The sequence below is a fragment of the Oculina patagonica genome, chromosome 9 (assembly GCF_052425735.1).
Source record: "Oculina patagonica isolate OP01 chromosome 9, crgOcupat, whole genome shotgun sequence".
In the NCBI taxonomy this organism is placed as follows: Eukaryota; Metazoa; Cnidaria; class Anthozoa; order Scleractinia; family Oculinidae; genus Oculina; species Oculina patagonica.
This window is the reverse complement of record NC_135766.1, coordinates 5,273,578-5,300,499: the sequence shown is the minus strand read 5'-3', so window position 1 is coordinate 5,300,499 and position 26,922 is coordinate 5,273,578. Positions and strand designations below refer to the sequence as shown.

The 26,922-nt window shown below is 38.5% G+C and overlaps 2 protein-coding genes and 1 long non-coding RNA gene across 3 annotated transcripts in view; all 3 read left to right on the top strand.

Annotated features, from left to right (window-relative positions):
• The first annotated feature begins 309 nt into the window (after positions 1-309).
• LOC144665260 (solute carrier family 2, facilitated glucose transporter member 8-like) lies at positions 310-7,184 on the top strand. Its single transcript, XM_078526472.1, has 4 exons — positions 310-680; positions 2,607-2,813; positions 3,818-4,121; positions 5,841-7,184. Exons 1-4 carry the CDS (start codon positions 447-449, stop codon positions 6,590-6,592), a joined length of 1,497 nt encoding a protein of 498 aa, XP_078382598.1. The 5' UTR covers positions 310-446; the 3' UTR covers positions 6,593-7,184.
• A 4,327-nt stretch (positions 7,185-11,511) lies between these two features.
• The window catches only part of LOC144665262 (solute carrier family 2, facilitated glucose transporter member 8-like), a 112,264-nt gene continuing 96,853 nt past the window's right edge, over positions 11,512-26,922 (top strand). Inside the window, exon 1 of the mRNA XM_078526474.1 lies at positions 11,512-11,742. Coding sequence (XP_078382600.1) covers positions 11,527-11,742 — 216 coding nt within the window. The 5' untranslated portion in view covers positions 11,512-11,526. The remainder of the gene's footprint in view (positions 11,743-26,922) is intronic.
• Positions 15,449-19,307, top strand: LOC144666082 (uncharacterized). The gene is made up of 2 exons (XR_013573117.1): positions 15,449-15,911; positions 19,238-19,307. It is a non-coding gene; the product is annotated as an uncharacterized LOC144666082 (long non-coding RNA).

Here is a 26,922-nt window from a genome sequence, read left to right as displayed (position 1 = left end):
GTAGTAAAGGCGTGGAAGGCTAAGCTTACCCCTTTTCCTTATGGGCGTTTTGCGGCTCTCTCCAGTCTTACTCTCCGTTTGCAAACTCGGTCCAGACCTTTTGCTCGACAACCGCGCGGATCACGCCGCAAAAGGTAGGACTGTTTTGCAGTTCAGTACCAGTTTATTTTACTTGTCCGGTAGCAGTTTTGTCTAAAAACATGTTAAGGATTTTTATGAGTTGAGCTGATCCATAAATCGCCAAAATCTCGGATAGAAGTGACGTCATAAAACCCAGCATGCTTTGCGCACCACACGTACGTGTTTCACTCCGCCCGCTGTCTTCCTCAACTCACGTGATAAATATCCGGTACAAGAAATATTTTGTCTTTCGTAACCTGCAAGAAATGATAACTACAGGAAAGGTGGTTTATTTCCAATAATCGTACAATTTTGAAGCATTTAAAATGGCTGATGCCGAGTTAGACAAGGAATATAGTCGCTCGCGTTCGGTTCAGTCTGATCGAATGACGGGGAAAGATAGAATCGCCAGAACAGTCCTCGCCACGTTTATCGCAGCTCTCGGTCCGCTTAGCTTTGGTTACTGTCTGGGATATTCCTCTTCTGCCTTGGAGGATTTAGAAAAGGCTAATGCGCCTTCCGCAGTTCGTTTAACTGTTGAGCAAGGCTCCTGGTTTTCGGTAAGTTTGTGCTGTCTTTGCTGTGTATACTTCGTCCGCGAAGTCCCGAGCGCGGTATTATTTTGAGTTTGACTTAGAAATTTAGTTTCCGCAAAATTACGTGCCCAGTGAATTGCTTTATTGAGTTTGTGCTAATATGTACGTTAAACAGTTTCTTTATAACGGTATCGCTGATCGAGTCGTTAGCTTGATTAAAATTTTATGAAAGAGAAGATTGAATCTCGTGATTAGTTGCTCGCCATTAATTTCACTCCCAATTTCGAAGTATTTTATATTTCTTTTTATGTTTCATTGATTTCAATCAATTAATCAATCTTTATTTGCCCTTAAAGTTACACAAGTTACAAGATTAATCATATTCTAGTTTGAGAATTTGACAATACACCCTGACAGCTATCATTCCTTGAGTGAATATGTGTAATTCTTGGTTTTCACGTGACGTCATCAAAATTATAAAACCCAGAATCGCAAGGCCCCTGAGTTTTTATCCTTCACTGGCTATTAGAAGTCCTTAATATATATATTTTTGAAAGTTTTTAGCTCAATAGCATTCGCCGTCTTAAAGATAGAGCATTTTGAATTTCGGAGTTTCACGCCACACGAGATCAAAGATGGCCGCCAAAAGGCTGTCACGTATACTTAAAAAAATGCTTTATCTTGTGATTTTTAACAATCTGAACAGTTGAGATTTTGCGAGAAGTGTTTATCTGAATGTTTATTTGTTCATGATGGTGATCTGACCGCTTTTTGTAGCAGAAGTGAATGCCAGATGTTTTTGTCGATTTCTGGCCGCCATGTTGGAGCCCAAGCAGTTGGGCTCCAACATGGCGATTCCATACTGTGCTCTCTAAATTTGCGTGAAACATTTTGAAGGATAACTCGAGTACAGAATAAAGTTCAAACCTGAGACTTGGACGAGTAGTTTATATTGCAGTTTTCTACAACCTGTAGTATTCTTGATTTTTTTGAATCAATAGTTTTGGATTTATTTTTTCGCAGCGTGACAGTGAAAACCACCTATAGGTTCCTAAAAGGGCGAGAGGGTGGGGGGCGGGGAGGGATAGGGGGCGTGTCGGGGGCTGGAGCCCAGAAGCCCTAAAATATTTTTGTTGTGGAGCCTAAAGCCCATTGTTTTGCTGCTTGCTGTCGGTCAAGTTTTGAAATTTCCTGGATTCATCATGCTCGATTTATGCTAGAGACGGATCATCCATCTGGGACAAACTTGGGGAAACAACATTTATTTACTTCATCTAATAATGATAATAATTATTATTCATCTTTGTATTAATACTGGCAAGCAGACAGTTTTGTCAAGATGAACTATCTGCTTAGTTTGTCTTGATAGATGATCTACAGAAATAACTTGTCTGAATCGATTGATTCTCATGTTTGCCCATACTTTTGCAAAGATGAATTACCGGATGAACTAACGTTGTTTGGCCAAGTTAGTTTCAGATGGATGGTCTGTCTCTAGTGTAAATCAAGCTAAATTGTCCATTGGTTAGCAAATGTGTCTTGCTTTATTATTCAACAAGGTTCATACAGCATTTCTGATGCTCTTTGACAGTTTGCATCAATGACATACCAGTATTCATGTTGTGGTTTAATATATATCTTTGGTTCAAATTTTATTAAGAAAAGAAAATTTGAACCAAAGATAGAATTAAACCACAACTTACACACCTCCACTCATTTTTGAGCCAGTACTAACTTTTATTCAATGCGTTCTTGTTATAACTTGTCCGGGGGTTAAAGCTGGTTTATTTTTGAGAGGGCTCAATTTTCACATTGCAACTTGAGGATGCCTCCAAGATGACACTAGGAAATAATTTTTGATGGTGATACCCCATGTAATGTGACCAAAATTTTGTTATATGTGTAATTTTTCTAATCTTTGAATTTCAATTTATCTGTCAATTTTTTTAGTCCTTGGTTACCGTTGGTGCCATTTTTGGAAGTCCGGTTGGTGGATGGGCCATTGACAGATTGGGTCGGAAAGGCACCATTATGTTGTGTGTTGTACCATTTGAGCTAGGATGGTTACTCATAAGTTATGCTCAAAACCATTCCATGCTTTATGCTGGCCGTATCATAACCGGCTTGGCTTGTGGCACAATCTCGCTTGCTGTTCCGGTAAGTTTCAGTGGTATTCAAAAATTCTTGGAGCATCTCTTTCGCTATTCTTTCGCTCCTTTTCACAAGTGTCCCAAGTCTTTTTGACCTCCGTTGTACATACCTGTAGCCAGCTGCAAAATCCCTGTTTCTTGTAAAAACCCTGCTTCTTCTATTAGTTATTGACTGCTGAGCACAGGGTTGCCCGCCAAAGAGGGTCAGCAAATAAATGCCAGTGTAACTGGTTCACACAATGATTCAGGGTTCTCATTACTATGTCATGGGGATTTTGCAGATTTTCAGTCTAAATTGTTCTGAAATAAGTGGAAGGCAACTTTACCCATGAAAAACATTACCTTTGAACATTTAATTAAAGATGTAACCTTTATTAGGGGATAGAAATCAAACTTCGGCTATAAATATCAATTTTTTTTAAGGCTCCCAGAAACAACATGAAAATGTTGGCTACCTTTTTCGAATTGCAATCCATTTCCATCCGAGCCATCTGTAGCCAAACACGCTTTTAAACAGTTTTAGTGCTCAAAAATAGCAACGTTAAAAAATCTGTTAAAATCCGTGACATAATCCCTTTAAGTGCTGGCAACCGGCTAAAAAACTGGCTACTTCGAGTATTGAGCCGCCTACTTGTTGGTGAAAATGCTTATCTGGCCGCCTATTATATCTCAACCATCTACTCTAAACCTTAGTCAGAACCCTGTGGTTTATTCAAGAGTGCTTTGATATATTTCATGTATCTCCAGATCAACTTCACAATTTTCTATGGAAATGTTCAGTGAAATAAAACTACATACTTATTCTGCTGTAAGTTTATTACAGCAGAATACTGGTCATAAAAAAATCAAATATGCCAGTCAGGGTTATTTTAAAAGGTGGCGATGTTTGCTTTAAATGTAGGTGTATGCTGAATAAAGATTTTGGGTTTAGCTAATTACTGGTAAGTGGTGCAATGTTAATCAATACATGTGGAGGGCAACTGCTAAATATGGTGCTGTGCTTTTCCATAGGTTTACATTGCCGAGATTGTAGCTGCACGGTTGCGTGGTATGCTAGGTTCCGTCAACCAACTGGCAGTAACAATGGGCCTTTTACTGTCCTATGTAATGGGTGTCCTGTGCAAGTGGAGGTGGCTGGCTCTTATTGGTGCAATTCCCCCAGGATTGCTCCTAATTCTAATGTATTCCATGCCAGAGACACCTCGTTGGTCGCTGGGAAAGAACAGAAGAAGTGAAGCATTGAAAGCTCTGCTTTGGTTAAGAGGTCCTGATGTTGACATTGAGGAAGAGTGCTTCACAATTGAGGCAACTCTTGGTAAGGCCAATTGCGAATCATTGTTCATGGTTCAGACAGGCAGAAGAATTGTTTTTTGAGTTATTTTTTCAAAAATAGCTCTTAGTCGGCGCGACGGACCTGTAATCAGTCAGTGAAGTATGTGTGTTTGTCACACCAATCAGATTTCAGGTACTATCAGAACCAATCAAATTGCAGTTTATAAAGGCGAAGTAATCTGACGAAATTATGTGTCGCAGCGTGTTGCAGTTCGATTTCGTTGAAAGATTTTCAGCTCGAAGATTAATTGGTGAGTTGTGAATTATCATGGATTTGAAATGAACCGGTACAAGTATTAACTTTGCTGTTAAAAGCAACTACGATCGATAGCAAAAACAGAATAAGAGCGTGCCATTCCGTGACAATTTGATAACTCAATTAGTTCTTGTTTGTTGAATAGAATTTACGTTGTGAATGAACAAAAATCTTTGTTAAACAGTTCTGACAGGAAACAAATACTCCAGGTGTAGTGCGCTTTAAAGAACTTTCCCGAAGAAAGTGGTTTTTGATTTGATTCGTTTATTACTTCGTTTATTATAGTACTTTTCGTTCAATGTCCATATGGAGACGTGGCTTTTTCGAGAAAAACAAGGGTATCGTGTTACGTTCGTTTTAAAAACAAAGGTGTCATGTTACAAAAGTGAGAAAAACAACAGTATCACATTACAGTGTTTGACAAAAAGCCAAAAGTATTCTGTAACAAACAAAAGTAACACGTTATGGTTGCTAGAAAGCTAGCAACAAATTTAACCGCTTTAAACAGAGATAAGAACGTGCCATTTTGTGACATTTTGATAATTGAATTAGTTTTTGTTTTTTCAATTAAATGATGAAAATTTACGTATTGAATAAAACACTTCTGATGTACAATCACCCAGTTTCACCCCAAGCCACCCCATAAATTGAAAAAATAACTCCTGCACGCTTAGCGTGCCTATGTTTAAGATCAGGGTACATTTTATTTAATGTCAGGTCCATGGGAAAATATAATTTTTTTGTCAAAGTTTGAGAAATTCAGGGAATCTTCTTTTGAACTTGCTGTGGATTTTGATGATAACTTATCTGGAGCTTATCCCGGTTTCTGTAGCATTAAGCGTCTGGGAAATTTTCTATTTCCCCCTGAATGTAATGCTTGTCCATTGTAAGATCCCCCAACATTATTTCGCTGGTACCCATTCGTACACCTGGGTGGAGAGAGGCACTATGAGAATAAAGTCTTGCACAAAAACACAACACAGTGACCCCGGCCAGGTCTTGATCCCGGCCAGGTCTTGATCCCAGACTGCTCAATCTGTAGTCCGGTACGCTAACCATTAGGCCACCGTACCTCCCACCATTCATAGCAAAGCCCCTAAGCAGCAGCATTGGAGGCAGCCTGGCAGAATAGTTGAGCAGCAGACTTGAAATCTGGTAGTTGGGTTCAAAGTACTTGATAGTCCCAGATTCAACTCCTCGGTTATATTTGTAAATATGTTTGTAAACTGGTCTGCCTCCTGCCAGTTGAGATTTTTAACCCTGTTATGTTCATTCACAATAATTATTTGTTTCACATTGCCCTGAAAAGCCCAAGTCAGAAAGTATCATTTAATATTATTATTATTGTTAGCCCATACTAAACATAATTATGTGTATGTGTATAAGCTGCAAAGGGCTTTTTATATGGGGGCTCACTGTAGTAATAAATTTTCTTTTCTTTGACAGATCGTCATGAGAAGCCTCGGTTGCGTGATGTGCTATCACCAGTAATAGCAAAGCCCCTGATAATCAGCATCGGATTAATGATTTTCCAACAATTTTGTGGAATCAATGCAGTGCTGTTTAATGCTGCACATATCTTCGCCATCGCAGGCTTTTCAGATGGAAAGCTTGTCTCCATTGCAGTGGGCTTGGTTCAGTTTGTGGGCACAGGTCTGGCCTGTTTGCTCATGGACAAAGCAGGGCGTCGAATTCTCCTGTGGACCACTGCACTTGGAATGTGTCTCTCTCTTTTGGGACTTGGCATTTATTTTGAGGTCTACATCCCTCCACCAAAAGATAGTGGCTCAGCTAGTGACACTGTTTCCTTGCTGGGCTCAATAAGTCATTCTGTACCAGCGAACAAAATTTCCTGGCTGTCAATCTTGTGTATTGTTCTTTTCAATCTCATATTTGCCCTGGCATGGGGACCAGTTCCATGGCTTGTCATGTCAGAAATATTTCCCCTGCGAGCACGTGGCCCAGCCAGCAGCTTTGCGACCATGGCAAACTGGACACTGGCTTTTATTGTTACCAAGACATACGACTCCATGGTGATTGCGCTCAGCATCCAAGGAGTCTATTGGTTTTATGCGGGATGTTGCTTACTAGGATTTATTTTTGTTTATCTTCTTATGCCAGAGACAAAGGGGAAAACCTTAGAGGAGATAGAGGCCCTGTTTGACAAGGAAAGACAGGGCTATCAGGAAATTGAATGAAATTTCTTGGAAAAATGTTTCTTTAATATTTTCACGAAACATAGTAAACGAATTTAACCCTCCGCTAATGAACACCTTATTTAAGCAGTCACCTACTTTTGTCTGTGACTGAGAAAATGACTACATGTTTGATTTCCCATAAGCGGACACCTCTCCAATTCATTGGACAGTTTTTCTGTTCTCAAGGGTGTCCACTTATGGATTAGGTTGAAGATGAAGATGAAGCCTGAAAAATGTGGGACTACTTTAGTCAAAATAAGTTACCTCCACAAGTTTTATGTTTGAAAATAATTTATTGTTTGTTTTTTTGGGAGGGAAGAGAGATTTAAAATATGTGGGACTTCAGAATTATATTTTTGCCTTTGTACCTTATTCGTGTCTGGAGCCCTACTTTCTTTATTAGAATAGATAAAAATGTTTTGCTGTTATTGTAATTATTAATACTAAGTTTATTAATATAAATGATAGAGGCTGTGACTGGAATCAATTTTAGTACCTCCACAGTTAATGCACTCCATATAATTTGTAAACTTGGAAGTCACTCTTATTACTCTTGTGAATAAAAGAGTTATGAATAATAGCACAGTGGAAACTGTTTACTGTACAAAAATGATAATAATAACTAGAAATAGTTGACACTAGCTTGCCCCCGCAGTAAATCAGTTTTTCTTTTCTGTACATCCGTTTCTACAGTCAATTCTTTCGCTTGAAACCTTGGCTCTTCTGTCGATTCATTCTTGGGCTTTGCTGGCGTAATAAAACCGCGCGGGACGTTGGGAGAACACGAGAAAAGCTTGTAAATCACGAGCCGTCAAGTACATAGGTTTTTTGACCAATTTGACCAATCAGAGCGTGCGTAGTATCCGAGTTATTTTATAAATAGCGATCGACTTAACATTGGATGCGCGCGTATAATACAAACAGATTTTGCAAGAAAATCTTTGTGGGTTTTAGATTTTAAAAAGAAGGAAAAAAATAAATAAGTTATTTACCGGCTTAGGGTCGGTCCATATAGTGAAAAACTGTGACCTCGGCCTTCAAGACCTCGGTCACAGTTTTTCACTATACGGACCTCCCAGCCGGCAAATAACATATATTTATTGAATCATTTAGAGTAAATTTTATATTTTGTAGTAAATCGAAGCCGACGAAATGTTTCTCTCCAATCGATATTAATCAATCAATTAATCGATTGATATTGATAATCGATGGCGAATATTCTTGTGGTTATCGATTGGTATTGATTTCCATTAACAATCGATAGATTAATTGATATCGATTGGTTTCAAGCTGACGGAATAGGCGCATAAATACCTTATTGTTACCTATCTTCGCGGGACTTAATTTTCGCGATTTTCAAAAAAACGCGAAATTAAAGACCCACGCAAATTATTTTTAAAAGTTTTCTATTGTGTTTTTTTTTTTATGTTGATTGCGCATTTTTGGCCAAATCGCGAAAATTAAGTCCCGCGAAATATGCCCGTTCCATTTTCGCTAAATTAAGTTACCGCGAAAATAAATAACAATAAGGTATTACATCTTTGTACTCATTAATTGTTAACGCATTTTATTTTAATGCTTTGAACGTTAACAGGAGAAAAACAACGCCCCGTCCACGTGTATCCGTTTTCCTTTGAAACTCAAAAGTTTCTTTCCGTTTTTGCCTCCCGTCAACACGTAACCCATGAAAACGGTAATCAAAAACGGAAACGTTTTTAGCGTTTTAAAAAACGCTATCCAAAGTGGAAAATGATTACGTGTGGACATGGACCAATACTACAGACTTCAGAGGATACACAATTTCAAACTGTAGGTGGCCAAGCTGTCCATGATGGTTAACAACTTAAAACGCGTTTCCGCGTTCTCCCCTCTTCTTGCTAGCAGTAAAGACCTCACCGACGTTTACCTCAAAACGGCAAAGATGCTAGCCTTACACCTTGTATTCAGTACAGTAGTACCTTTGCGTCGTCGACATAATGACACGGAAAGACAAATGACGGGCAAGTGGTAATCCGAGTACACTTGCAACGGGGTATACAATCTCGAGCCCAGAGTCCGTCCATGTCGGTCAGCGGTACGGGACGGACTCTGGGAAACTGGAATGGATCAGATCAATTTCAGGTCGATTTCAGGAAGAACCTTGGTCTTCCGGTTTTTATTGCGCATGCTCGTAGTTCTTAGCGTAAGTAAATTTCCCAGAACGGAAGTAAATCGAGAAAGTTGAACTGCAGTATTTCTAACACAGTATCGACTGAACTCGTGTTTATTGAAGCAACAAAAGTAACAATAACGTCCTGCAGTTAACTAAAGAGAGAGTTAACAAAATAGCGTCTGGTGTTTTTATTTCCTTTAGTCTCTTTCTTGAGCATTCTGCTATATTTGTTTTAAATCAAAGGTGTTGCTAGCCTTCCAGGATTCCGTCTGTGAAGACTGCGTGCGTGTGTCCGTTGTTGTTTTGCAGAGCACAACGCACGGACAAGCTATTGTTCTGTTCATAAAAAAAAAACTGTTTGGCGACTTTCGTATATTTTTGTTTGGTGACTTTTGTATATTGGAAAGGCTTCTCGCTGAAAGCGCGTTTTTTCAGGATAGGTTGCATGTTTTCGAGCAAATAATTTTTTCCTCGTCGAATGGCGGTGATATTGAGAACGACGTTAAAGGCCACATGCACACCGGTCAACGCTATTGAAAAGGCGTAATTACCGGTAGCATTTTTGCGACTCAGCACGTGCACACGTGTGTTATAATTTTTGTTCAATTATTTTTCTTCAGCAAAACAACAACGCGTAATGTTCAAATTCTGCGTCATTAGTTATTATTTTGAATCGTGCACTGTCTGCCATATTCAGTTTTTCAACTGGAACGGAGATTTGAATGAAAACAGTAGTTCTAGCGAGATTTGTAATTCAACTATAAATTGAGTTTTCAATCGACCTTGTCCTTGGTGACGCCGTCGTTTGTTGTTTTAAATCTCCGTTCAGTATCGACGCTTAAACGAAGTCCTTTTTTATTCATGGTATCTTTTGAGTTCAAAAATGGTAGCCATATCACGAGTTCTTAGGTGTTTTATAAAATTAAGGTGATACATCTGAACATTTGACCATGGAAAACAAAAAAAATTTTTCCAGGGTTTCCGGTTTGGTTTACTTCCGGGGAAGATTTTCAGACTTCCGTGTTGATTTCTATTGTTCTGTGAGGACCAGTAGGAAACTGAATTAAAATTCAGTTTCCCAGAGTGAGTCCCGGCGACCCTACCGCTGACCAACCGCTGACGGATTTGTTTTCCTAACTTCGTCCCCAGATCAGAGCCTCCTAAAAATCTGAAAAAATGGCGGCTGACCGGACAAGTTGCGTGCGTGACGTCTGTTCGAGATTGCTGTGCCAATCGATAGCAATCGATGAACGGTTTTTGTGTGGTTATCGATTGATCATCGATTGGCCGATACCAATCGATACCAATTAACTAATTTTATCGATTGATCGATTGGTTTTCAGATCATCGATTGGATACCCCAGGATCTTCTATATGAGCTTATTGCCAACGAGACAGCCGAGCCAAGAGGTGAGGCTGTCGAGGCGGCGGAATCATAGGGCCATGTGCGTATGAGTGTATAGGCAGAGAAAATCTTAAGTTCTGCGTAAGGGACTTTTTTTGACCATATTTGGGTGTAAGTAAACCCCATATTTGGGTTGTATTGTTCTTCCCAACTGGTTCCCAGTCTCTCACTCCTTGCTAGAGAGCAAATGACCAAAATGGCGTCCACGCGGCTCGCTGTTAAAATTTTCAATGTGGTCATTTATCCCTTTACCGATAAATACACCTTTAGGGAATTATAAATCGTAAGAAAATACCCTACAGAATATTCGACCGCAGAAAAAATGAACATCAAGGTCTTCAAAGCGATGAAATAATCTTTCGACTTTGGAGTCCTTTGATTTACGATCGAAGAGAGACATGAAAATCAAAAGCGGACTGTTGACTTCAAATAGAGTCTTCTTGACTTATGATAATGCTGAAGTCGGGTAAATGCTTCCTTTTAGTGTTGATTGTGTTTATAGTAATTGTTTGACCGATGATTTATTCCAAATCAAATACCGTTAATATTTTATTTGGCACACATTTTCGCTCCGCGTAGAAATTACATCAATTCAAAGCGACGCTCACTAAAATTACTGCTTGTCATACACACATGAAAGTCAAAAGTTTTTTGCTTCTAACGGCAAATGTAATGTTACTGAAAATTATTTTTAAAAAAGCATCTTAGCAGTTTTGATTTTGGGATTTGATTTATAAGAAGTTCTTGAAATGCAACTATCCCTTTTGTGGACGGAAACATTTTCACCATCGCATGTTGTATTTAAAAAACAGTGATTAAACCTCATTTATTGCCTACATTTTGTGACATTTTAACGTTGAAAAGAATTCAATTGTCAAGAGTTATCAATCTGTCAAATCCGTAGCCTGCGTAGCAGACATCTGTGTACGTTTTTTAGGGGGCGATCGCGAGAATACGCGCGCTGGAAACTACGGCGCCTGCTACGCAGGCTATCAAGCCTGTGTCACCGACAGTGTCATTTATGAACACCAGAGAAATAGCACTTTTTTCGCATAGTACCTTTAAAAATACAATTTACCATATCAGTGGTCATTTCAAATATAGTTCTATCAAAAACCATTCAATAGCTGTTCTTATGAACAAACATGAGTATTTCGCTCGTTGGCACTTACCGATAGGTACAACTAGTACTAAGTTATATATGCGCCATTGATTTCACCATAATCTTATGTCAACAATTATTAACCACGAACACATAGGGCGGTCTGCCTGTGAAATCACTGGAAATATTTCGTCTTTCGTAACCTGCAAGAAATGTTAGCTACAGGAAGAGTGATTTATTTTTTGCATTAATCGTGAAACCTCGAAGCAACTAAAATGGTTGATGCCGAGTCATTAGACGAATACACTCGCTCGCGTTCGGTTCAATCTGACAGAATCGGCACAACTGTTCTCGCCACGTTCATCGCAGCTCTCAGGCCGGTTAGCTTTGGTTACTGTCTGGGATATTCCTCTTCAGCTTTGGAGGATTTAGAAAAGGCTAATGCGCCTTCCGCAGTTCGTTTAACTGTTGAACAGGGGTCCTGGTTTTCGGTAAGTCTTCACTGTGAATGTTTTAATATAGGTCCGCGAAAAACGTTTGAACTTTTGGTTCGATTTAGGCTTGTCGAAAGCCCGGGAAACTTTTCGGGCCCGTAAAGCTATTTTTAGTTATCTGTATCTTTAAAACGAACAAGTGTTTAGGCCTGAAACGTTCTATGAACGAACGAAACCTCTGTTCATATTAAAAATATCATGGAATAAAACAGCTCTGTAATGATAATGTTTGAAATATTGCTATGGCTTTTACGGAACCTTCCAGAAGTACCCAACGAAGGTTATTATCAAAATCCATTCATTAGTGGCCTAGATGATAAATGGGCATGCGCAAAGGCATTTTCAGTTAATTTTTAACTACCGTGGGAAAAAATATCCGCTCTTCAGAGCCACCTAGCAATTATTTTAATAGCCGTTTTCGCCAGCCAGCATCCAAAATGTTCTGACTTTTTCCCAGCCAGGAACATTTGTTGACCCTTTTTTGCCAGCAATTTTTGTTTTTGTCCTGGTTTCCCAGCCAGGAACGTTTATTCACCTTTTTCTGCAAGGTATGTTGATTTTCTGTCCTCTTTTGCCAGCAAGTAGTTTTACGCCGAAAAAAAAAATGGTTTGTGTCCTTAAACAGACAATTCCGGAAAATTACTTAATGAAAATAGTGTTTTTCTACTTGTTTCTGTCTAAGACAAAATACTTTTGTTTACTTTTTAACTAAAAATGGATTTGTCACTCACCTCAAGATTAAAACTGATGAACCCATCGATAAATCAGTGAACGTGAATACAGCTTGAACCATTTCAGCACAAACGCTTTAATCGATTTTTTTATAGAACAAAATGTCCGCTAAGCAGGTAGAATTCTAAACTAAACTAAATTATCATTATCTTTTCAGATGAAAATGCTATTATATGATCAATATAAAAGACATAATTTAACCATTAATTATATTTGATGGATGGGATATAAAGATGATTTCACTGCCAGTAACGCAGAGTCTATTCTGTGAACGGCACACGAAGATGACTCAAAGGCCAACATCGCAGAGTGAGATTATTCTTCTTCCAGAATCTTTTGCATGTATAGCACGTTTAGATGTTTCAAGTACGAGTTGGCGAAGCACAGTCTTTTTGATGAACGGCACAGTTAGATGCTAAAAAATGCCAGCAAGGCACAGTCTGTAGGATGAACGGAGGCGATGGCGACAAGGACACAATAATTGAATAGTTTGTTTTACTTCACTTTTGAATGTATGATACTTTTATTATGGCGAAACGAATCCGAGAATGATACTCATTTTTGTTGTTGATGTTTAGAAAACTCTTAAAACTAACTGCCATAATTATTTTGTTTCTCATCGGAGTATGAGTCACAAACACCAATGCAAGCACTGCTCACATGAGCGGTAGTCGGCAACCATGGCAACAAGCACAAAATAATTATCGCGTCGAACCGAGTCCGAAAGTTCTTTTCATCTTGTTGTTGATGTTTAAGAAAACTCTTAAAACTAACGGCCATAATTATTTTGTTTCTCATCGGAGTATGAGTCACAAACACCAATGCAAGCACTGCTCACATGAGCGGTAGTCTGCAACCATGGCGACAAGCACAAAATAATTATCGCATCGAACCGAGTCCGAAAGTTCTTTTCATCTTGTTGTTGATGTTTAAGAAAACTCTTAAAACTAACGGCCATAATTATTTTGTTTCTCATCGGAGTATGAGTCACAAACACCAATGCAAGCACTGCTCACATGAGCGGTAGTCTGCAACCATGGCGACAAGCACAAAATAATTATCGCATCGAACCGAGTCCGAAAGTTCTTTTCATCTTGTTGTTGATGTTTAAGAAAACTCTTAAAACTAACGGCCATAATTATTTTGTTTCTCATCGGAGTATGAGTCACAAACACCAATGCAAGCACTGCTCACATGAGCGGTAGTCTGCAACCATGGCGACAAGCACAAAATAATTATCGCATCGAACCGAGTCCGAATGTTCTTTTCATCTTGTTGTTGATGTTTAAGAAAACTCTTAAAACTAACGGCCATAATTATTTTGTTTCTCATCGGAGTATGAGTCACAAACACCAATGCAAGCACTGCTCACATGAGCGGTAGTCTGCAACCATGGCGACAAGCACAAAATAATTATCGCATCGAACCGAGTCCGAAAGTTCTTTTCATCTTGTTGTTGATGTTTAAGAAAACTCTTAAAACTAACGGCCATAAGTATTTTGTTTCTCATCGGAGTATGAGTCACAAACACCAATGCAAGCACTGCTCACATAAGCGGTAGTCTGCAACCATGGCGACAAGCACAAAATAATTATCGCATCAAACCGAGTCCGAAAGTTCTTTTCATCTTGTTGTTGATGTTTAAGAAAACTCTTAAAACTAACGGCCATAATTATTTTGTTTCTCATCGGAGTATGAGTCACCAACACCAATGCAAGCACTGCTCTCATGAGCGGTAGTCGGCAACCATGGCGACAAGCACAAAATAGTTATCGCATCGAAACGCGTCCGAAAGTTCTTCTCATCTTTGTTGCTGATGTTTTAGAAAACTCTTAAAACAAGCGGCCATAATAAAATAATAAGGCAGAATAATTAGGCCAATTGATTTTAACAGTCCCGACATGAGGATCTTCAGAAAACGGAAATGAACTAATCATTTGGCTGAAAATGCTTCAAAATGCAATAAATTGGACAAACTGCAATTATTGTGTCTCTCGTCGGAGTATGCATGAATCACAGAAACCAATGTAAGCACTGCTCACATGAGCGGTATTCTGCAATTATGACGACAAGCATAAAAAAATTAGGCAATTCGACCTCTTCGAAAAAAAGACTGAAACCTATCTCGGAATGTTACCTTTTAATTTAAAGGGCTGACATTTGTTACCTCTCGGTCAAATGAATCAAAGGGATATTTGTTTCGGCTTTGCGCGCGACCGTCATCAGGGTTGTCACACAATCTGAAAAATGCGTCACGGAGTGCAAAAGCAATGTAGTTTTATTATTATTATTATTTCTTCCACATATCGCCATTTCAATTCAGTTTCGATATATTTTCATCCCTTTCGAAAAATGGTTGTTGCACAAGCAACGTGAAAATAATGTTGTAAAAAAATGATTAGGGAAGCCGGAAATAAATAATTAATAGCCAGATATCTGACCACGATGAGACAATTTTTCGTGGGATCGTTCTCTCGACTCCTTATCATGCTTATAGTTTAAACGTCCCTCAGGCCCTTCTGATCTGAATACAAGATTAATTACTTTGCCAAAAAGTAACTGATATAAAGATCATTATAAAAAGTTACGTGCACCAAGGAAAAGTGATCTAGGACACTGCACGAAAAATTGGATTTGTCACACATTTGATCTTGGTCAAAGGCGTGGACAAATATGCTAATAACTTTGACTGTACCTTTGACGCGCGTCAAAGACGAGTCAAATATGTGTGAGCTTTGACTAAACCTTTGACGCGCGTCAAAGGTACAGTCAAATGTGCTAATAACTTTGACTTTATCTTTGACCCACGTCAAAGCCAAAGTCAAATATGCAACAGCTTTGCCACACCTTTGATCGTGTCAAAGGCGTGGTCAAAAAAGCTTAAGGCCTGGGGACGAGGAGGACGTCTTTGGCAACCCGCGTTTCTTGGCGGGAAATCGCATTGCCAAGATCTGTTGTGGCAAAGAAATTTTATTTTCAAAACGACTGTGAAACGCGAGCGGAAAAGTTTGTATTTTGAGCTCTTTTCATGTCAATGTCGACAAATAATGGTATAGAAAATTGATTTTCAAGGATACAGAGTTTAAGCGGTCTACGAAAAAAAAGAGAGCGAGAACGATCAAGAGAAAACAAGCGAAAAAGAAGCAAAGAACAGCGACAACAAGAGCATGAAAAACCCCAAGAAAATTGACAGAAAAGCAGCGAAGATCAACAAGAATACAGCGAGAATGGCTCGGTTAAACAGGGAAAGAAATAGCAAACAACAGCGAAAAATAAAAAGAGAAAAGGCCGGCAAAAAAGGCAGAGAAGTACCGAAGAGCGACGAGTAAAAAGTGAAAGAGGGACCAACTAAGGAAACAAAGAATTCAATAGGATATAACCAAGAAACAGAGAAAGGCGAAGAAAAAGAGAAGACGAGAAAAGTGTTGGAGAAGGTAAGACGTTAGCCTAAGTCAAAAAAGCCGGATCTGGAAAATGTGGTAGGAGATACAGGGAATAAACAGTACTCCTGACTTCTTGCTTCTATTTCTTGCTAATATAATAATGCCGCAAATTGAAGGTGGTTCTGAAACCAGCCGGAGAATATATTTTTTTAAGCTTTGAAAAACCTTTTCACCAAACATGCTGATTATTATTTAATAATTAAAGGGGAATCGATGTGTTCGTTTTTAAGTAATGAATACTTAAAGCGAAAATAAAACTTTTAAAGGTGTTTTTTAACAGGTTATGCTGTTGCTATGGTAACCATTGATGTCATGAAAATAACCACAATTCATTCAGCAGTGACTGACTATTTGTTTGACATTATTATGTTATCAGCAAATTGTAACAATTTATAGTACTGACAGTCTTCAATCTGGGAACTGCTAGATAATCTGTAAACCCTTTGAATGATCATAAGGAATGTATTGTTTTGCTACGGTGGAATGCGGGCGCTGTAGCTTCTGCCCAACACGCTGTCATAGTTTGCGCATTTTTTTGACCTTACATTATTATAATCAAATGACGTAATAACTCCTTATAGGTTTCTGGTACTAATGGATAAATAGCGTTCTTTAAATCTCCAAGAACCCTTTTTTATTACTCAGCATGTTCTTAGATCTCCTTTCCCCTAATCTGGGGTGACCCTATTCGGCGGAATGGCGGAATGACGGAACGGCACGGCGGAATGGCGGAATATCCTAAAACAGAGAATGACAGAATATCCTAAAGAGCGGAATGACGGAATATTCTTAAGGTCATTACCCTGAAATAGAACTGAACATAGATTTTTATCCAAACTTCGCCTACTGGTTTATTACTTTAAGGGAACTTAAATTTTGAAATAAAAAAGGGGGGTCAGCAGATTCGTTTAGGATCGGGAAGACCTTGTATATTCCATATAATTCCTTTAAAATTCCTCTGCGAGTACTAGCAAAGTACACGTTTTTAGCGATTATTTAGTTTCCAAACACAAGAATTGATCTGTTTTCATTTTACAGAAAGAATTTGATCGCTACACCCAAAATATGAGAAAAATTGATAGGTCGCCAGACTCGTTTTCGAGAAAGCGACAATTTACTTCTCTCGCGAACTAAGCCGCCTAGAAAAAAGCCGCCATTTTGTTTATGTGCGCGCGCTAATTACGCGTAAAATTCTGCGCAGTAAGGATGCGCAATGCAATACAGGGCAATGACCTTAACCGCGGAATTGTGAAGCATTAAAAAAAGAGGCAACAACAACGACAAAAAAAAAAAGTAAAATTATAACTGCTAACTTTCTCAGACGGCGATTTAAAATAAGGCTAAGAATTTCAGGTATTTTAACTTGGTGGATATACGTTGCCGTCACAGAAAAACCAAATTGTTTACGGCGGCTGTTAGCGCGGCATAGAAAACCAGTAAACAGTAAACATATCCCATATAACGAAGGGTTCTTTATATATCTTCTTAATCCTTCGGGACGTCGATCTCGAGCCGGGATTTCGATCGCGCTTTTTCTGATACGTTTCATTGTCTCGAGCGGGACGAGAATTCGGTGAATTAACGAAATCCTCACTCGATCACTCGAGTATCCTACCTCGAAATCCCGGCTCGAGATCGACGTCCCCGAAGGATTAAGAAGATATATAAAGAACCCTTCGTTATATGGGATATATTTACTGTTTACTGGTTTTCTATGGCGCGCTAACGGGTTTTGTTCGTCTGCAACGCAGGCTATAACAGCCGCAGCCGCAGCCGGTTTCGAGTTATCGGGGTCGATTGAATATTCAATTTGCCATGGTAATAATTGATAGTTTACTCATTTTTCAGCACTTCAGTACACAGTACAGTGCAAATTGAACTTATCTCGTCAGAAACTCTCACACTATCATACATTTTTATTTAAGAGTGGAAAATGACTGTCACATATCTGTTCGTTGCTCAATTAAAATCAAATTGCTGTAGTTTTCGTTTAAGTATCAAGTTTAAATCCAAATACACGACAAGAAGAGCTAATGGAATATTTCAATGTGCATCTGTGGCTAGTTGCAAGAGCCAGAATTCGAGTTATCGGGGTAAATTTGACCTAAATTTTGATCAAGGGAAACGAAATTTAGTTCGAATTAGCGTGGTTTTCGAGTTATCCGAGTTCGAGTAAACCGAGTAAAAATGACTGAAAAGTGGAGTCAAATCCAAGGGAAATGGAAGTCTGTTCGAGTTAGCGGGGTTGTTCGAGTTATCCGAGTTCGAGTTACCGGGGTTCTGTGTATAAAGAACCCTTCGTTATGTGAGATATATTTACTGTTTACTGGTTTTCTACGGCTAGCAGCCGCTGTAAACAAGTTGGTTTTTCTGTCACGGAAACGTATATCCACAAGTCATAAAAGTACCTGAAATTCTTAGCCTTATTTTAAATCGCCGCCTGAGAAACTTAGCAGTTATAATTTCACTTTTGTTTGTTTGTTTTTGTAGTTGTTGATGCCTCTTTTTTTAATGTTTCACAATTCCACGTTTAAGAATATTCCGTCAATCCGCGTTTTAGAATATTCCGCCATTCCGCCGTGCCGTTCCGTCATTCCGCCATTCCGCCGAATAGAGTAACCTAAATCTGTGGTTAAAATTTTAAGTCCACAGGCGGAGAACGTCAATTTGTTTAACTGTTTAAGGTTTTGTGATGTCACTACGCGCTATTTGATCTAATACATTAACTGTAAATTTGTAACAGCTGGCACCCATATGATACTGAATTTCGCATCCTGTGATCCCAAATTGTGACCTAGTGTAGGGCAGATAAATAAAGTTTAATTACCTTTTGTCGTTCCTGTGGTCGTTATGATTTGATGGGGTTAATTTTGAGTCCCTCAATTTCTCGCTTGTCGCTGCCTCAACTTTTGTTGGCAGTGGAAGGCTGGGGGACAACTGAAAAATTAACGGACTCAACCCCCCCCCCCCCCCCCCCATCAAATTGTAAAAGACCACACAAACAATAAAAAGTAATTGAACATAAGTTATTTTGCTTACAGGAAATCACAATTTGGGATCACAGGATGCGAAGTTCTGTATTTTCTAAAGCAGTTCTCTTAATCATTTGAATCAAATGTAGGTCAGCCGTTATAAAATACAATGTATGAATGTAATTGTATGAGTATTGTGATGTCACACAACCACAAACTGTGAGACTTGTCTGCCCGTGGTCCTGACTATTTACATGTAGTTTGCTATTTCCAAAGGGAATTTGAATTTATGCGCTGGCGAAGCAATTTTAATGTTAATTGTAATTCTCTTTATTTTTCTTGCAGAAAATTGCACGGCGCAGAAAAACTGTTTTTAAAAGGAGAGCCCAACTATATATGAGGAGGACAAAACTAAGTAATTTTTAATTTTTGAGTTGAATATATGTATGTCATCTCATTGACTGATACTCACTGAATGATAGAGACTGATCGAATTAGAATGTGGGACTACTGATTGATTTTTTTTTAGAAAAAAGGTGGACTACGACTCCACTTCGGCGAACGGGAATTGATTTATGATTGCAGGCGGAGGTGGACGACACCAAATCCTGTTACACATTTAACATAACTATATCAAAAGTTAAGAAAAAAAACCGGCATGGGTAACATAGTTTGGGGGGATAATAGCAAAGTATTGACCTTTTTTAGTCTGTACGATCAAAGAAACCCATTAAACAATATGTTGGCTTATTGAAATATAACGTACTAGGGCTTCTTTTTGCACGGTAAATTTGTTCAATTTACGACAAATAAGAAATCAAGACTGTATGTTTCGATCGTGTATTTTTCCCGAACACATAATTACTTTGTAGATTTTATAATATTAGCTACTGTTACCAAATTAGTATTTTATCTTTAAGAGTTTATAACTTAGGTAAAAATAAAACATGAGACATTATTTCCTATTCGTTAATTTCATATGAAACTTTTTACATAAAGCAACAACCAAACAGCATTACAAAGTTATGTACAGTGTGCTAGAGGTTTTGTTAATGTGATATATATAAGCTTTTAATATTATAAACAACTTTTACTGTAACATACCTTAAAAATAGTTTGAAAATATAATAAAAGGTAACGCATATTTGATTGCATCTTCTATATACCTATAATGAGCTATTAAAGTCTAAGGGAAAGCAGTAATAAAAAAGCAATAATAATGAAAAAGAATCGGCTTCGCCTTTGCCAGACCTTTGACGTGAATCGCAGATGTATTTGACTTACATTTGGCACGCCTTTGACAAAAGTCGCAGATATATTTGACAACACCTTTGACCTACCTTTGACGCGATTCAAAGACACATTTGACCAGATTTCCCCTCATCGAACTACGCCTTTGAATACGCATTTGACGTAAGTCAAAGGCGCGTCAAATATCACCTTTGACACGCGTCAAAGGCGTGGGTAAAGGTGTGGCAAAGACGGCCTTTATCGCCTGCGACCGCGGGCAAAGGTGTAGTCAAAGATGACCTTTGACGCGCGTCAAAGGTCGTCAAAGGTGATCAAATGTGGCCTTTGACACGCCTTTATCCACACCTTTGACCAGCAACAAAGATGATTTTTCGTGCAGTGGGAGTTACCCAGCACGCGCGCGCGGCGCGCATAAATTTAAAAACTGTGCCGCCCGTTTACCGTTAGAGTTGCAAAATAAAATGCGGGCTTGTATTCGTTGATGTATTTTTGTCAGGTCAATGCCTTATGGATTAAAATGATCTGCTAATATCTTTTCGAGGTCGAATGAATGGTCTCTTTTCATCTTTCGATTTTGTTTCATTCGGATTTATTAGCGAACAATGAAAATACATGTTCATAAATGCTATCCTCCAGCTAACGAAAACCTCGTCGAATGGTATATTTTCATGCAGGTAAGAGCTACACAAAAGACCATTAACACTGTACTTACAATTTGGGGCAGCTGCTTTAAAATATACCCGGTAATACACCACCTGAATGACCTTGAATAACTTGTGTGTTTCTTACATCCCATCGCGCGCGCCGGAAAGCTGAAAAGTTGAACACGATATTATTCATCAAACGCCGCTTAAACTGCTCAAGACTGCTTAATCAACAGAGAAAAGGGACCACTCGATACTCACCAAGAACTATGTCGGTCAAGCTGGTTATCCTATGCGTAGTTATTCCATAAAACGCTGGCTAGATAGCCATACATTCGCTTTGGGCCGAGCGCGCTGTTCAACTGACTCTAAATCGTTCACATGCTCGTATTACATAAAGAAAAGGAAACAGGCCTGTTTTGCCTCTTCAGTGACAGCAGAATAACCGATAGAAACAATAGAAATACAGTTAGCAATTACTTCATAATGTTTACAAATGCAAGTTAGTCAGTTATTAAATTCTCGTTTATCCGCGCGTCCGGTTTTTGTCTGTGTTTTAGCCAGCAGAAAGATTTTGGTTCATTTTCCCCAGGTACAATCGATATTTTATAAAATCCCAGCAAATTTTCTCCAAGGAAAACCGTTCCAGCAAGCGCTCAATCTTATTCCTAAATTTGCCAGCCAGCTCAAGTTTACCTTGCAGAGCGGATATTTTGTGGAGCGGTTTCGTTGGGCACGTCTGACCTTCGAGAAATTGGCCCCTGCCAGCAAATGATCCCGGCCCGGAAATGATCCAGGGACGGGAAGCGACTCACCCCAGATTGTAACGGAAACTGATCCCCGGACCGGAAATGGTCGCCGCGCCATAAAGTGTAGAAATGTGTGGACTCGGGAATTTGGACATAGGATTAAAAACTAACATAATTTTTTTTCTTAATTATTCAACAGAGTTTTTAACACAACATACAGTTGTTATATGTAACGCATGCAAAATGTACAGTATGTGAATGCAAACTTCCTTACATGTAAAATCTGCAAGGGGGCTTAGAAAAGGTCCTGTCTAGACTGCAAACAGTCCCTCTTTTGTTGTTCAGTCTGTGGGGATGAACGCAAAAACCATGGAGCATGATTTACGAGCAGCGAAACCACGAGCTATGAGTGCGTAGTGCAGACACCAGCCAGTTTAAATCAATGACATGCTATTTTTAATCTACACCTGATCACTCATTTTTGAACACAATACTCACTTCCATTCAATGCGTTATATTTAACCCTCGGACGTACAAGGGGGGAGGTAAGGTTTTTACGAAAGTTTGAAAAGAGGATTTACTCTACTTTCAGAAGCTGTTCATTCATCCCTTGCGGGAATTTTGATCTGTCAATCATGTGTCCATGATATTTGTTACAAGCAAGTCTTTCCAAAAATCGACATTTTAACATTTTTCTTTATTTTTCCAGTTTTTGAAACAAAATTGCATGATTTGATTATTTTTGCATTCCATAAGCATTCTGGCTTGATTTTGCATCAATTTCGGTTATTTTCTGACTTTCTAAGGGACGGACCATTAGAAAAGTGATTGGGGGGGGGGGAGGTGGGGAATTTTTGGCTTGCACGAATTTTTTTTTCTGTCCATTTCTTGTGCAGGAATTTTTTTTCGGGTGAAACCCTCTGCTCGAATTTTTTTTTTAGACAAACGTTTTTTTTTCTTCCGACAAATGCCATGTTTTGTTACTTTATATCATAAAAATGCTGTTGTTCATTGACTTCATCTTTTAGGGACTGTCAATAAGTACCGAGGGAGGGGAGGGGGTGGTCAAAGAGCGGTGCAATTGGAAAAAGTGGAGACCCACCCCCTTCCTTCTAGCTCAAAACACCCACCCCTGGGTGGGGGTTGGAAATTACATGATCCAACCCGGGGATCCACCCCTTTCTACAAAAAATAGTTACCGGTAATAAGGAAAAAGTCTGTTTGATTGTCTGTAATGGATTAGAGGTTTTTTAATTGATATCAGCTTTTAAAGTGCGATCCCAATCATACGCCACCATAATTGTCCCTAATGGACACTGTAATTCTGTGACGAGAATAGGCCTTCAAAAAAAAATATGCAAATTGGCTTAGCGGAGATTGAACGTCGCGGCTTCTCTGTAGAGAAAGAAAAAAAAAGATATTAACTGGAGAACGGGGTTCCCTAACAAGAAAACAGCAAACATCGAGGCAAGTAAAACAGAATAATCATTTAGCGCGAGGTTAATATTCTGCCCACAGATAACAAGAGCTCAGTAAAGAACACCACCTAAGTTAGACAGAATAATTTAGCGCGAGGTTATATTCTGCCCACAGATAACAAGAGCTAGCTCAGTAAAGAACTCACCACCTAAGTAAGACAGAATAATTTAGCGCGAGGTTAATATTCTGCCCACAGATAACAAGAGCTAGCTCAGTAAAGAACTCACCACCTAAGTAAGACAGAATAATTTAGCGCGAGGTTATATTCTGCCCACAGATAACAAGAGCTCAGTAAAGAACTCACCACCTAAGTAAGACAGAATAATTTAGCGCGAGGTTATATTCTGCCCACAGATAACAAGAGCTAGCTCAGTAAAGAACTCACCACCTAAGTTAGACAGAATAATTTAGTGCGAGGTTATATTCTGCCCACTAGGCCTTTCTCGATTATGCTAGTAAAACTGGCATTTAATGCTACTAGAAATTCTCGCATAAAGCCAAAAAAATGCTAAAATAATGCCTGATTTCTTTAAAAAATGCCACTTGAATTCCAAAGAATGCTTTGTTTTATTTCAAACAAAACGTACGAACTCTTACATTATATGCTCATATCAACAACAGGTGATACTTAATAATTGTTGTTTATAAAAATAAGAAATAAAAAAAAATATATTAAAATTTTATTTAAAAAAAAAATTTAAAAAACACACACGTAAGTAACACAACACAAGTACACAAGTAACACAACGCACAAACAGTCGAAACAGACAGAAAACAATCAAATTAGGTAATCAAAACTGTGAAACTTTAGGATTATTTATCCTTCTGAGTTCTGAGTGCTGAAATCTGGATCACAGTCATGAAAAATGACAGAAAATGCTAGCAATTCTTTTTCAAGAAAAAACGAAAAAAAATGCTCGTTTTCCCAAAAAATGCCGAAAAAATGCTAGCATAATCGAGAAAGGCCTACTGCCCACAGATAACAAGAGCTCAGTAAAGAACTCACCACCTAAGTAAGACAGAATAATTTAGCGCGAGGTTATATTCTGCCCACAGATAACAAGAGCTCAGTAAAGAACTCACCACCTAAGTAAGACAGAATAATTTAGCGCGAGGTTAAAATTCTGCCCACAGATAACAAGAGCTCAGTAAAGAACTCACCACCTAAGTAAGACAGAATAATTTAGCGCGAGGTTAATATTCTGCCCACAGATAACAAGAGCTCAGTAAAGAACTCACCACCTAAGTAAGGCAGAAAAAATTAGCGCGAGATTAGTAAAGCGAAATAAGTCAGCGCTCGATTAGCAAGGTTTAAGCACCGCAAGCTGATTATTATAGCAGCGCTTGACATAAGCGATCATTGTGAAACTGAAAACCCAAGTTAAATTTTATATTCCACAAATAAAAAAAAATAAAACTTACCATTGTGCGGTGTTTGTCTTGCTTCTATCTTGGATGAACGGCGGGCCGCGCTGCTTGCGAAGAACGTTACCTTATTATTTCCCGCCAGAATAAATAAACCCGGTAACAGTAATCATTTAGACGAAAATGCCGAATCTTTTTTCGTTTATTAGACGAAACCCTTTCACAATCTTACAGGGCTTTCCTGTTTCGCATTCATCCACAATATAAAATTGGTAACAATGCTACTCAATTCATGTCGTGAAGACTAGCTACAACAGTCGACTCCTTGAACGCCCCAATCTTCACACATTCAACTTGTTTCCGCGTGCAGAATTACTGTTGATCTCGCTCTTACCGATATCATTTTCGTCGATCGACTCGCTTTTACATTTATAACTTACCAAAGTCGACTCATACTTGCGGCTGTCCGTCGGATATCCAATGACGTATAGCTGATACAAAAACACCAAAACGCCGCCTCAAACTTGACCGTGTTGCCAAGAAAACCTATGAAACAGGAAAGCAATGAAACAGCAAAGAATATCCTTAAAGAAGATACACCGGCACGTTTAGAACCCGCAAAAGCAGAAACTGCGTGACACAAGAAACATCACGTACACATAGCTAGGACCGGTTTCATTTCAAGAGGAATACCAACGGTCCATAAGTTAAGGCTGTCTCTGTAAAACGATCCGTCACGTGCACATTTTGGTTCGGAAAAAGGTTTTCCTTCACTCTAAACCCAGCCAACTATTCAACGACTCAAGTTTTAACGTTGAAATATTTTTAGAGCCTAATTATTCCGAATAATTCCCGAGGTTTCTTATAACCTGACAACTCTTAGTTTTCAAGTCAATTGACTAGCTTACTAAGATGTACAATTCTACTGAAAACTCTTATTGTCAGTATCCGATGTCCGTTATAGTGATGTCTGTACTGTCGTGAATTGTAATAACGTCGTGAATTGTAATACCTGTCGTAAATTGTAATAACAGTTGTCGTGATTTGTAATAGCTGTCGTAAATTGTAATAACAGTTGTCGTAAATTGTAATAATGCACCTATCGCAAATTGTAATAACACACTGCCGTAATTTGTAATACTCTGAGCTGTCGTAAATTGTAATAACAAATTGCCGTGTTTTGTAATAATTCTATAAAATGCAGGTCCGTAACCAGACCATTGCCATAAACGAGGCAAGATCTTGCTAGTGGGTTTGTGGGGCATGCCCTCCAGAAAATTTGAAATCTAGAAGCTATGAATCTCTTTCAGAGACATTTTTTATGAGTTATTTCTTGAGAAAAATATTTTGTTTTTAATTTTGGGTAAAAATTTAGACAAGGCAAGTGCCTCGTCTTGCCTCTTGCTAGTTACAGCCCTGAAATAAGAATTAGGAAAAAAATCATTGAGAAATCTCATTTTCGTTATCTATAAGGAATAACAGTTAAAGAACGCGTGGCATAAATTTATTTTACTGCTTGATATCGTCTTGAGGGCTATCCAACATTATTAATCTTCTCACTGGAACAAATTTGCAGCAAAGCACATAAAGGGAAACGAAAGTTTTCATTGTGATTTCTCTATTCGGTCCCTTACAAGTCACTGGTCTTTATTTTTTAAAGTGGATAATGGGTTTTATTTCAAATATTACCTTCTTTAAAGGAACTGTGTCACGGCTGAGTTAAGTTTATTTTTTAAGTTTTGCCAAATACTTGCTATGAAACTTTCATGTTTGCAAAGCAATTACTCCTATGCATCCAAATGACAAAACCATAGCTTCATTGCATTGCAACCAAATTTGTCTCCCAGGCGTTATTGAAAACTTTTCAGCCCAATAATATTTCAAAAAACCCATATTGCAATCAGATTCAATCTTTATCACTTTTGGCCATCCGTACCTTCTTTTGTATTTGCTAAAAAAAAAATAAAAAAATAAAAAAATATATGTTTATAGTGGTCATGCACTTAGCTTCATATCTCAACGAGATAGCTAGTTTACAGGCATGCCACTGAAACATTGGAAACAAATATTTTTAAATAAACATAACAAGGTTAAAAATCCCAACTGGCAGGGGGCAGACCAGTTGGCTATATACAAAGCGTGGTCGAGGATTTGAACTCGGGACAACCGAAAAACAAATCCAGCTAGTGGCAGAGGCAGGTCTTGAACCGGGGATTACAAGATTATTGATTACATTATTGAAATGTTCCTTCACTGTTTTAGGGGCTATTATTATATTTTACCGAACTTGGTGGTCATTTCCGATGCCTAATTCTGGCTAAAATCCATGACATAGTTCCTTAAGTTTAATCAAAATAGAGTGATTTCACTAAACCCGTTAGTTATTACACTTTTTGATACTATTAGACACTTATTCCATTGTTTTCTTTTGTATATTTTTGACTATTACGCACTGACTGGTAGATAGTGTTTCACGGGTTAAATGAAATCACTCTAATGCACATTTTTATTAAAAAGAATACCGGAACCTCTTACTGACTCC

What these genes read in the sequence shown, in the direction of transcription:
- LOC144665260 (XM_078526472.1), top strand. Translation starts at nt 447, where the DNA reads ATGGCTGATGCCGAGTTAGACAAGGAATATAGTCGCTCGCGTTCGGTT. An exon ending in AGCAAGGCTCCTGGTTTTCG is followed by an intron (nt 681 to 2,606) that starts GTAAGTTTGTGC and finishes CAATTTTTTTAG; the next exon opens with TCCTTGGTTACCGTTGGTGC. An exon ending in CACAATTGAGGCAACTCTTG is followed by an intron (nt 4,122 to 5,840) that starts GTAAGGCCAATT and finishes TTTCTTTGACAG; the next exon opens with ATCGTCATGAGAAGCCTCGG.